This window comes from Macaca thibetana, chromosome X (assembly GCF_024542745.1).
Source record: "Macaca thibetana thibetana isolate TM-01 chromosome X, ASM2454274v1, whole genome shotgun sequence".
In the NCBI taxonomy this organism is placed as follows: Eukaryota; Metazoa; Chordata; class Mammalia; order Primates; family Cercopithecidae; genus Macaca; species Macaca thibetana.
Genome location: NC_065598.1, coordinates 149,727,921 through 149,740,662, shown reverse-complemented (window position 1 = coordinate 149,740,662; position 12,742 = coordinate 149,727,921). Strand labels below are relative to the sequence as shown.

The 12,742-nt window shown below is 39.4% G+C and overlaps 1 protein-coding gene across 2 annotated transcripts in view; it reads right to left on the bottom strand.

The window, feature by feature from the left end:
* The window catches only part of FUNDC2 (FUN14 domain containing 2), a 192,099-nt gene that overhangs the window by 1,700 nt on the left and 177,657 nt on the right, over positions 1-12,742 (bottom strand). For both annotated transcript variants that reach the window (XM_050775496.1, XM_050775497.1), the window contains 2 exons: positions 6,611-6,686; positions 1,180-1,311 (listed from right to left, as the gene is read on the bottom strand). In XM_050775496.1, coding sequence (XP_050631453.1) covers positions 1,180-1,311; positions 6,611-6,686 — 208 coding nt within the window. The remainder of the gene's footprint in view (positions 1-1,179; positions 1,312-6,610; positions 6,687-12,742) is intronic.

The following is a 12,742-nucleotide window of genomic DNA, read 5'->3' as shown; positions in this document are numbered from 1 at the left end:
CCAGCTACTCAGAAGGCTGAGGTCAGAGGATCGCTTGGTTGAGACTACAGTGAGCCATGACTGTGCCACTGCACTCCAGCCTGGGTGACAGTGAGACCTCTCTTAAAAAATTTTTTTTTTACTCACTGTGGTGAGTCACTGTGCCCAGCCATGTATTATTTTTATAAACATTTGAATAATAAAGTTTTCATGAAATAAAGTATAACTTTCATAACTTTGAGGAGAGACAGAAGGAAGAAAGGAAAGAGGAACCATCTGGGCTCTGGGCTCCTGTAGATACCCACCTCTGTCACCCTCCCACTCTGGGTAAAGGCACCAGCTTTGACCAGCCACTTGCCAATCACCAGGATGAAGAGCCACTCACAACATGAGAAGCCTGAGGCACACACAGGGTATTTCTTCTGCCCTGCACTCAATCTGTCTGTTTTCCCTGTGAGGCTAGAGTGAGATAATGGGAGAATCTCTCATCACTCCAGGCTATAGAAAGTACCAGCTATCTTCTTGACACCCTGATCCTTGCTTATTTCTCCCCAGTTCAGTGTACTTATTTATTTGGGACATCTGACATATTTCTAAAGGTAATAACGAAGCAGCAAAAAATATCCTTTTAAAAAGTAAGAACTTCTCCTGTCCCTACAGTGCCAGGTTATAATCTAACTTGGCTTTAATGAACAAGATCAGGGGTTAGCAAACTACAGCCCATGGGCCAAATCCAATATGAACCTCTTTTTAGATAAAGTTTTATTGCAACACAGCCACATCCACTTATTTAACATATCATCTATGGCTATTTTCATGATATACAGTGGAGCTGAATACTTGTGACATTTCCACTAGTTATATGCAGAACAAGCGGAGTATAAATGTTTCAGAGATACGTGTGTATGGGGACAAAATCATACTATGCTGCCCTACATTCCTACAAGAACTGGTTAAAGGGATAATCACTCCACAAATGTACACAGACAAAGGTTACCAAACACTTTAATTATCCAGCTTTTAAAAATGCTCTGAAGTGATGATATTCCAAGTTAGTTTTGTCTCATTACTCTAAGTTCTTTGTAATGCTTAAGCCCTGTCCATCACTGAGATATGGTGCAACAGGGTTAAGCCTTGTTTTTGTACACACAAAATTGTCTGCACTGTTCACACACTACACATGAACAATGCGAGTCTCACCTCCTCAGCTTTGCTCCTGACCTCAGTAGGTATCTGATTGCTCTTACGGATCTTCAGCTGCTCTTTGGCTTTCTTCATGTCCTTCTCCACTCGTTGCCAGTCAACTTTGATGTACCCAGTATGGTTTGCAAGCTACAGTATCAACAATAATGACAACAAGAAATGAGAAACAGATTTGTTATTTCTTTTCATCAGGATAAATCCTGAAGTAGACTCTCGAAACCCTCTGACTTTCCATTTTTGGAGACATCTGCCATTTGATTATTTGTATCATGATGACATCTACTCAGCATCCCCCCAATATGTGAAGCCATATGCCTGGCACTAGAAATAACTACTGGCAATTCTTTTATTTATACTCTTACAACCCTTTTACAAAGAGTTATGTAAGATGAAAATCAAGGTGGGGGATCAAGATGTAGGGTGAAGAGATGGACCTTACAGCCAATACAAATGTTTCCAGAGAATGACCCTGACAATGTGCCCATGAGTGTCAGTTTCCTGACAACGTGAACAGAATAAAGCATTCAGGCAGTAATTACTGTTGCTTAACAGGAAGAAATATAGCATCCAGCCCCACAGAGATTTCTCATGAGCAACTTCATATAAACGGGTATTAAGAGAAGCACATCCAAAGACACCTACAGCATATACCTATTTCCCTTGATAAAAAAACAGCAGGCAGAAACACTAAAACTCAGTGTAAATCTGATTCAAGCATGTAGTTTTTTGATGACGGATTAATATCATCCAAGGAATGAAGAGAATGACTATAGCCGACCAATCAATGGCCTATCAATATCACTTCTCTCTACCTGGATATCTCAAAATATCCCAAACTAAAAGTCGTCACTTTGCTAGAGTCTCCTCCTGCATTGTTGCTCTTCCTCTAGTCCCTATTTTAGCTAATGGCACCACCAGTCACCCAAACAGACTACAGAAAATACTTGTGATGTGTATCATAAACAAAACATTGAGACTCAAAAAAAGTGAACTTCTTATAGAGATCAGTAAGAAAGAAAATTCACTTTAAAAATGGGTAAGGGCAATTCACAGAGGAAGGTGTCCACGAAAAGGAAAAAGTTCAACCTCACAAGTAATCAAGCCATAGTAGCTCTACTTATGAGTTTATAACTAGAAATTCACAAAAGTCTATCAATACATGAATGGATAAACAAATTGTATCATGTTTACACAATAGAATATTACTTAGTACTAAAAAGAACAAATTACTTATAGCAACCACATAGTTGAGTATCAATGTTTGTATCTAAAAGGTGGTTCTGGTTCATTTACTCTGTTTATCCCACAAAATCCTGCTATTAAACTGAGAGAATACATGGACTAGCTATTTGAAGGCTCTTACATAAAAACAGCAGCATGCAGATTGGAAAAGACCAGAAAACCAAAGCACCACCAAACTGGTGGCGTGTTTCCTGCTTTTCCTGCAGTATCGCCTGGCTTAACCTCAAGGCAGGACTCAAGAAACATCTGACGAAATTCAACGCAAATTCATGATAAAACTCTCAGAGAAAGAGGATTAGAGGGGAACTTCCTCAATTTGATAAAGAACATCTACCAAAAAAAACCCTGCAGTGAACTCAGAGTCAGCACAACATGGCAAGAAAAAGAATTAGGAGGCATCCTGATTGACAAGGAAGAGGTCAAACTGTCTCCAATCATAGACATCTTTGTCTACATAGAAAATTTCATAGACTTCAACAAAAAAACAAAAACTCCTAGACTAAAAAAGTGAGTTTAGCAGGGTCACAGGATACAAATTCACACAAAACCAACTGAATTTCTAAATGCTAGCAATTTGAACTGGAAATGAAAAATGTTTAAATGATTTACAACAATAGGTGCTAAAAATAATTAAATATTGGGTACAAATCAAATAAAACATACAGGATCTGTATACTGAGAACTACAAAACGCTGAAGAAAGAACTCAAAGACAACCTAAATAAATGGAGAGATGGGCCGGGCACGGTGGCTCAAGCCTGTAATCCCAGCACTTTGGGAGGCCGAGATGGGCGGATCACGAGGTCAGGAGATCGAGACCATGCTGGCTAACACGGTGAAACCCCGTCTCTACTAAAAAATACAAAAAGTTAGCCGGGCGAGGTGGCGGGCGCCTGTAGTCCCAGCTACTCGGGAGGCTGAGGCAGGAGAATGGCGTGAACCCAGGAGGCGGAGCTTGCAGTGAGCTGAGATCCGGCCACTGCACTCCAGCCTGGGCGACAGAGCGAAACTCCATCTCAAAAAAAAAAAAAAAAAAAAAAAAAAATGGAGAGATGACATGTACATGGAATGGAATGCTCAACACAGAAATGAGATGCCCAATTCTCTCCAAATTGTCTATAGATCCCAGCAGGATTTCTTATAGATACATAAATAAGCTGGTTCTAAAATTTATATGGAAAGGCAAAGGAACTGGAATCACCAAAATGATTCTGAAAAAGCACAGAGTTGGGGGAATCACACTACCTGATTTAAGATTTACTATAATGCTACAGCAGTCAAGACAGCATGTGATACTGAAGAAGACAGACACAGACCAATGAACAGAATAAAAAGTACAGAAGCAGACTTGGACAACTACAACTGATTTTTTACAAGGGTGCAAAAGTAGTAATGGTGGTGGTGAAGTCCCCTAGGTGGCCCAGACCAGGACTGCAAGGTGACTTCCTGCTCTCCTTGGCATTACTGGGGGACTGCACTGCAGGGGCAAAGCAACACCAGAACTGGGAAAAGCAGCCTCTCCCGCTGCAAGGTCCCTCCAGCGTCCTCTACTGACAAAGCTCAACATCCTACTTCCATTGCAGCACAACAAGTAGAGGGAGCCGAATAAACTGACAACTGGCAAGCGTTGTTGCTGGGCTCTGAAAGCTGCAAAAAGTGCTGGAAATGATCTACAGCTTGGTAAGCAAAAGCAACTATATTCATAAAGACGTGAAGGAAAAATTTCACTGTTCACAGATGGCATAAAAAGATTTTATAGACAAAACCCAAAAGAATCCCAGACAAGTCAGAAATAAGAGACTTTTTTAACAAGGTGGCTGGCTGAAACAACATCATAAAATATCAACTGTATTTCAACACATTAGCATGAATCAGAATGTGTAGTTTTAAAAACTGTATCATCCACAAGAGCAACTAAAGTTATAAGGTATCCAGTAATAAAACTGAATCACAGATGTACAAGATCTATATGGAAAAATAATAAAAGTCTATTCAAAGGCATTAAAGAAAACCTAAATAATTGGAGAGAAAACCCATGTTCACAGATAGAATACTCAATATCATAAGAGATATCTACATGGTTCCAATGCAATTCCAATAAAAATTTCAACACGATTTTTGAAAATAACTGACAAGTCTGATCTAAAATTTAGATGAACAAGCAGGAACACAAAAGTAGCTGCAACACTCCTGAAGAATAAGGTGGAAAAATTTGCATTACCAAATATTAAGCTTTAGTACTGTCATAAAGATAGAAAGTTGACTAGTGGAATAGAACACAGAAACCAGAGTCACAGCCACACATACATGGATTTTGATATATGAAAGAGACAATGCTGCAAATGTTGGGAATGGGAAGAATTATTCACTAAATTCTGCTCAATTATCAGTATGGAAAAAAGGAAACTGTATCCCTATGTCAAACTATAACTCGTGATATAACTGATCTCCCAACATTATGCTTGCCTCCTGCTCTCACTCCTCTGGTGACAGATAACATGAGTGCCTGCCACCAATTCTCCACGTTACACCTCTGCAGCAAAGCAGTGTCCCTGTACCCCCTGAATATTGGAATTATCCAACACCAAAATCTCATTTTGAGGTGCCTTTCTGGAGACACTTTCAATACCAATTATTTCTGTCAGGGCCCCAAAAAGAAAGAGAGGACACACTCAAATTAAGACATTTCAAAGCAATATTAAGATGTTTATGAAGTTTGGGGCAGCATATAAGGGAAACAACAGGGATAGAGATGTTACTGCACTTCCACCTGAAGGGTCAAGGGGAAGGAGAGAGAGGTGTAAGGAGAGGCCCCACCTTGCAGGGCGTCTGACCTGTCCAGCAACAGAGCCAGCACCTAACAAGCCTACAGGGAAGCAGCCAACAAAAGTGAGGCTACATGACTTTTGAGGCTTGGGCAACAAAGGAGATGCAATTTGCACCACGTTTCTGGAGCACTGTGCTTGGGAGTCCTGAGGTCAAGGTGGTGTGAGGAAGCCTATGCCGGCACAGGGACCACATGGAAGAGCACTGAGACTATGGACATGGGGGAAGTAAGGAGAGGAGGAGGGAAGACAAACAGAGACAGAGAGACAAAGAGGCCCCACAAGTCCAGACCTACCCCAATCCTCTGATCATCTGGCCTGTAACCACATGAGACTCTGATCCACAAGCCCCTACCTTAACCCTCCCCAAACTCCTGTAACCATGAGAGAGAATAAAGTGATCATTATTTGAAGCCATTAGGTTTGGGGGAATTTGTCATGCAGCAATACCACACTCAACCCAGATACAGCCAATTACCAGCTTCCCTCTTCAATACATTTGATTTTCACCTGACCTATCTGCAAAACTCACTCCAATCATGGTGCTAATGCAGAACTTACCTTGCAAAAGTGAGGGTTGCCAACTGTGGGAAGAGACAAAGGGCTGTGAATTCAGAGACTCTGGCATGATTCAGCAAGTTATGGCTCCCACAACACAGCAGCTCTATGCACCGCTGCATGACAGAATCACGTCAGGAGTTTTAAGTTTTCCAATGAAATCACACTGTGGGTCAGGGGTGGCACAGGTTGGCTCTTTTAAAAACTCCTAGGTGATTCCAATGCGGAGCCAGGTTTGAATATCAATGCCGCAGAGCTAAGAAATGTATGCTTAATACAATCAAACGTCAGTTTTCTTTTGTTTTTGGAGAAACTGCTCCCCTTTTCTTTTTCAAGTCTTGCTTGTAAGTCTCTCCTAAGCAGTCTCAAAAGAACTGGCAACCACTGGTTCTGAAACTATGGGTCAAGGAGACAGCAGACAACATCTGAGTGTACTGTCACTTAGCTCCCATTTCTCATCACATGCTCCACGTCCCCTCTGTAAAAGCTAGCTATATTAGCATATGAGACTAAATCATCACAGCACACTTATATTTTTGAAATCACATCTGCTTAATATTTGAGCTGGTCTTAAAAACTCTTTCAAGGGAGCTATGATAAGGAATTTGCACTTCTGTCCCCACATGAGGAAATAAAATGTGACTGGGTAAATAACATTTACTAGTACAATGGATAAAATCTGACTCAAACGGTCACTAGCATTTAAAATAGTACACAGCCAGGACTGTATTACAACTCCCCACACCACATTCCTTAATGGGCAGGTGGAATTTCCAAACATCTGAGAACATTTCACATACAGACCTGAAGGAGAAAAAATCCACCTCCCACAGCTGTTGCAGCCAACTTTCCAACCTTCTGGAATATGAAACCCGTGCACCTACAAAAACAAATCAACATCAGACAAATTGATGAGCTGTCAGTTTTGCATAAACAATGCATTTCTGGCAATGTTCATATCTTATGTAGCTTAAGATGATCTAGCTCCTTCCTATCCCCTACATAAAGCCCAGCCCCAAGAGGAGCATGCCATAAGGAAATCAAATCTTGGCTCTATGAATGTTGTGGTCTTGAGTAAGTCCCTTAAAACTCTCAGGTTATATTTTTAAAAGACGACTCTGGCTACATTGTGGAGAAATGATTAAACGGGGAGGATGAAGTCAGAGACTCTAGTTAAGAGGGTAAAGTAGCAATCCAGAAGAGAAATGAATGCCATGGGCCGAGGTAGAGATTGCAAGGAGGGAGGAGACCTGAGAACTGTTTGTGAAGAAAAAAATAAAACACGCCTGAGTTTGAGGACAGGACAGTTGCAAGGGATAAGTCACAAGATTCTGTCCTGAATGTGGCATTTTTTACAATATAAAAACAAGGAAGAGAAACAGAGGAAATGGTGGGGGAAGGGAGGGGAAGAGATAATGTCATTTTGAATGTGTTGAATGCAAAATGTCCACATGATATCTGAGTGGCAACATCTCGTAGCCAGTTTAATATAATTATGCGTTTCTTTATTATTGTCTATCTTCCTGCCCCCACCCGATACATAGCTTCATGAAGGCAGAGATTTGTTGTGTTCATTGCTGAACACGTATCAGCTGTAATCATTAACCACTGTTGAAAAAATCCTCCCTAGACTCCAATTATCCAGCCACCTTCCCTTTTCTCTGCTCTCCTGTACAGCAAAACTACTTTGAGGCCATCTCTTTTGTCCTGTGTCCATATTCTCTCACACCTACTCCATTCAGGCTTTTGTCCCATGACTTCAATGAAACCATTCCTATCAAGGTTACCACTGATCTTGACCTCACAAAATGCTAGTGTTCACTTCTCAGCTTTAATCTCATCTGACCTACAACAGCTTTTGACACAGTCAATTACTCTCCCCTTCTTAAAAAAAAGAAATTTTATTGTGTATATTTGAGGTTTACAACATGATGTTATGGGATACATATAGACAAGTAAAGTGGTTACTATAATGAAGCAGATTAATATATCTATCATCTCACAGTTACTTTTTTGTGGTAAGAGCAGCTAAAATCCACTTATTTCATGGAAATCCCTAAGGCAATACAATTGCCTGAATGGAGTAGGTGTGAGAGAATATGGACACAGGACAAAAGAGATGGCCTCAAAGTAGTTTTGCTGTACAGGAGAGCAGAGAAAAGGGACAGTCGATTACTCTCCCCTTCTTAAAAAAAAAGAATACAATAAAATTGTATTAGCTGCAGTCCTCATGCTGTACATTGGATCTCTAGACTTGCTCCTCTTACATATTTGCTACTTTGTATCCTTTGACCTACATCTTCCCATTTCCTCCCATCCTATCCCTGGTAACCAGTTTTATTTCTTTATATTTATATTTATTACATTATAGCACTGTCTGTATATACGACTTTTTCCCCACACATATGAGATCGTGCAGTATTTTGTCTTTCTGTGTCTTATTTCACTTAGCATAATGTCCTCCCAAATCTATGCTATGGCAAACAGCACAATCTCCTTTTTTAAGGCTAAATAGTATCCCATTGTATACACATTTTCTCTATCCATTCATCCATTGATGGACACTTAGGATGTTTCCTTATCTTGGCTACCGTAAACTAATGCTGCACTGAACATGAGAGGGCAGATATCTTTATGAGGTGGTGATTTCATTTCCTTGGGGTATATACTCAGAAGAGGAATTGCTGGGTTGCATGGTAGTTCTAATTTTAATTTCTTTAGGAACCTCCATACTGTTTTCCATAATGGTTGTAGCAATTTACATTACCGCCAACAGTGTACTAGGGTTCCTTTTTCTCCACACCCTCATCAACAATTATCTTTCTTTTTGATAACAGCCATTCTAACAGGTGTCAGGTGATATCTCATTGTGGTTTTAATTGGCATTTCCCTGATCACTGGTGATGCTAAGCATCATATACCTCTGGTGGCCATTTCCATGCCTTCCTTGGGGAAATGTCTGTTCAGGTCTTTTGCCCATGTTTTATCAGGTTATTTGTTATTCTGCTATTGTACTCTCCTTCTTGACATCTTTCTGCTCTGGAATACCATTCTCTCTTGGTTTTCCTCATATATCACTGGCCATTCCTTATCAGACAATTTTGCTTCCTCTTTCTGACTTTTGAATGTTAGGTTGTCCCAAGACTCAGTCCTAGAACCTGTTTGCTCTGTGTATTCACTTTCTATCTGCTGGGTGTATACCATGATCTCTGATGTAGGTTACTGTTACAGCTCCTCATCTGGACTCCTTACCTCCACTTTTCCCCCTAGAATCTATTCTCAATATAGCAGACCATACAATCCTAAAACAAGGGACGACAAACCGCAGCCTGGGAGCCAAATCCTGCCAGACATCTCTTTGTAAATCAAGTTGCAACGGAGACTGTGTGACCCATAAAGCCTACAATATTTACCATATGGGCTCTTTTCAGAAAAATTTCGCTGACCCCTGCTCTAAAATGTAAGATCAAGGTACACTTCTGCTCATAACCTTCCAGTAGCTTCCCTCCTCACTAAGAGAGAAAGTTAAAGCCTTACACTTAACATCTTGTCTCCCATTACCTCACTACCCTCATTGTCTACTGTTCTCCCCTTATTACATTTCAGCTCAGTAAGAGAAAGAACTACAAATACAACAATGCATGGAGAACCTCATAAGACTTAATCTTTTTTAAACAAAAGTTAGATGTCAGGCAGTATATTTCTGAAGCAACTCTGAAATTGGAAGGTTGGTAGGACCAGTAAATAAATCATAAGGGTCCATTTTAAGAGCGTTCCACTGTTCAGACTTACTAAAGTATAATCAGAGTCACTGATACATATTTAGAATGGTTACAGATTTTTGCTGTTACAAAAAATGTTGCACTGTTTATAACACCTGGCTTTTTCTCTTTTTAAAACAAAACATGCATTTTTAATAAAGCCTAATAATAAAGCTAGACCCAAAAAGATCAAGCAATTTCTAAGTAACTGGATCCAAGAACAAGAATCAAGCACATCTATAAGAATAAAAAATATCTAGCACCCAATGAAATAAAATTCATAATATCTACCATCTAATTAAAAACTACCAGGCTTGCAAGGCAGAAAAATATGAACCATGATAAAAAAAAAAATCAACTAAAAGAAACCCAGAAATGATACTGATGACAAAATTAGTAGACAAAAGCATTAAAAGTTATTATAATTATATTCAATATGTTCAAGAAGCTAGAGAAAAGACTGCACATAATAAGTAGAGGCAAGGAAGCTCTTTTAAAAACATGCAAATCTTGGCTGGGTACAGTGGCTCATGCCTGTAATCCCAGTACTTTAGGAGGCCAAGGCAAGAGGATTGCTTGAGCCCAGGTGTTTAAGGCCAGCCTGGGCAACATAGTGAGTCCTCATCTCTCTAAAAATAACTTTTTTTAATTAGCCAGGCATGGTGGCATGCACCTGCAGTTCCACCATTCGGGAGGCTGAGGTGGGAGGATCTCTTGAGCCCAGGAGGTAGAAGTTGCAATGAGCTGTGATTGTGCCACTGCACTCCAGCCTAAGCAACAGAGCAAGACAGTCTCAAAAAAAAGATGCAGATCAAACTTCTAGAAATAAAAACTACAATGTCTGAGATGAAATATATAGCAGTTTAGACACTGTAGAAGATTAATAAACTTCATGAAATAGCAATAAAAACTATCAAAAATGAAATAGAAAAGAGATAAAAAAATGAAAGTGGTTATGATACTGAACTATAGTTATACAAGATGTTACCATGGGGGGAATTGGGGAATGGGCATAAGACCTCTCTGGATTATTTCTAACTGCATGTGAATCTACAATTATCTCAAAATAAAGTTTTAAAAAAGTAAACAGTATTAATGAATTGTGGAAAAACTTCACACAGCCTAATAAATGTGTAATTGGAATCACTGAAGGAGGACAGAAAAAAATATTTGAAGGAGGACAGAAAATATTCCAAGCTTCAAGAAAACTATATATCTACAGATCCAAAAAGCTCAATGAAATCTAAGCAAAAGAGACAAAGAAGGCCAGGCATGGTGGCTCACACCTGTAATCGCAGCACTTTGGAAGGTTGAGGCAAGAGGATCACCTGAGGTCAGGAGTTTGAGACCAGCCTGGCCAACATGGTGAAACCTCATCTCTACTAAAAATACAAAACTTAGCCAGGTGCAGTGGCGCATGTCTGTAATCCCAGCTACTCTGGAGGCTGAGGCAGGAGAATCACCTGAACCTCGGAGGTGGAGGTTGCAGTGAGCTGAGATCATGCCACTGTACTCCAGCCTGGGTGACAGAGAAAGAGTCTGGAAAGAAAGAAGAAAAGGAAAGGAAAGGAAAGGAAAAAGGAAAGGAAAAAGGAAAGGAAAGGAAAGGAGAAAGGAAAGGAAAAAGGAAAAAGGAAAAAGGAAAGGAAAGGAAAGGAAAGGAAGGAAAGAAAGGAAAGAAAGAGAAAACTATAGCAAGGTACAACCTAATCAAACTGCTTAAAATAAATGGTAAAGAGAAAATCTTTTTTTTTATTTTTTTATTTTTTACTTTTTATTTTTTTTTGGAGATGGAGTCTCGCTCTGTCACCCAGGCTGGAGTGCAGTGGCGGATTTCGGCTCACTGCAAGCTCTGCCTCCCGGGTTCACGCCATTCTCCTGCCTCAGCCTCTCGAGTAGCTGGGACTACAGGCGCCTACCACCAAGCTCAGCTAATTTTTTGTATTTTTAGTAGAGACGGGGTTTCACTGTGTTAGTCAGGATGGTCTCGATCTCCTGACCTCGTGATCTGCCCGCCTTGGCCTCCCAAAGTGCTGGGATTACAGGCGTAAGCCACCGCGCCCGGCCTAGAGAACATCTTAAAAGGAGCCTGCAGGGGGAAAAAAGAGGTATTAGGTAAAGAGGAATAAAGTTTGGAGTAAACACATTTCCCACAGAAAATAATACAAAGCTAAAAGACAATGAAGTAATATTTTCAATGTACTGAAAAAAAAAAAAAAAAACCTTGTCACTCTAGAATTCTATACTAAGTGATCTTGCAAAAACAGAGATGAAATAAAGACCTTTTTCACAGATACAAAAACTGGAAAAAAAAATATCCCCAGCAGACCAGCAATACAAGAAATGTTAAAGGAAGTTTTCAGGCAGGGGAAAATGATATCATATAGAAATCAGGATCCACACAAAGGCATGAAGAGCACAAGAAATGGAAATTATGGAGAGAAATATGAAAGGCTTCCTTCTTGTTATTAAAAACTATAAAAATTCAGTATTTAATGCAAAAATAATAAGAATGTATTATGGATTTATAAGACATGTAAAAGTAAGATCTATAGCAATGAAAACAAAGGGGGAAGGGGAAAATGGAAGCATACTGTTATATCATATATGAAGCGGTAGATTTCTTGAAGGCAGACTATAAGTAGAAGATGTCTCCTATAAACCCTAAAGCAACCACTAAAATTACACAATGAACAATTGTAGCGAATAAGCTAACAAAGGATGTAAATGTAATTATGAAAATATCCATGAAAATGAAATTATGAAAATGGAATTGAAAATATTTGATTGAAGCAACAAAATAAATAAATTGGACCTAATCAAAATTAAAAATAAATTGGACTTCATCAAAATTAAAAACTTTCTTGTATCAAAGAACATTATCAAAACAGTGAAAAAACAAGTTAGAGAACAGGACAAAATATTTGCAAATCGTGTCTGGTAAGGGTCTAGAATCCAGAACATATAAAGAACTCTTACAACTCAATAACAAAAAGACAAATCCAATTAAAAATGGGCAAAGGACTTGAGTTGACATTTATACGGAGAAGATATACAAATGGCCAGCAAGTACATGAAAAGATGCCCAAAAGTTAGGTGAGTCATCAAAAAAGTAAACATAGAATTATCGTATGACCCAACAATTCCACTCCTGGGTAAATACAAAAAAAAAGAA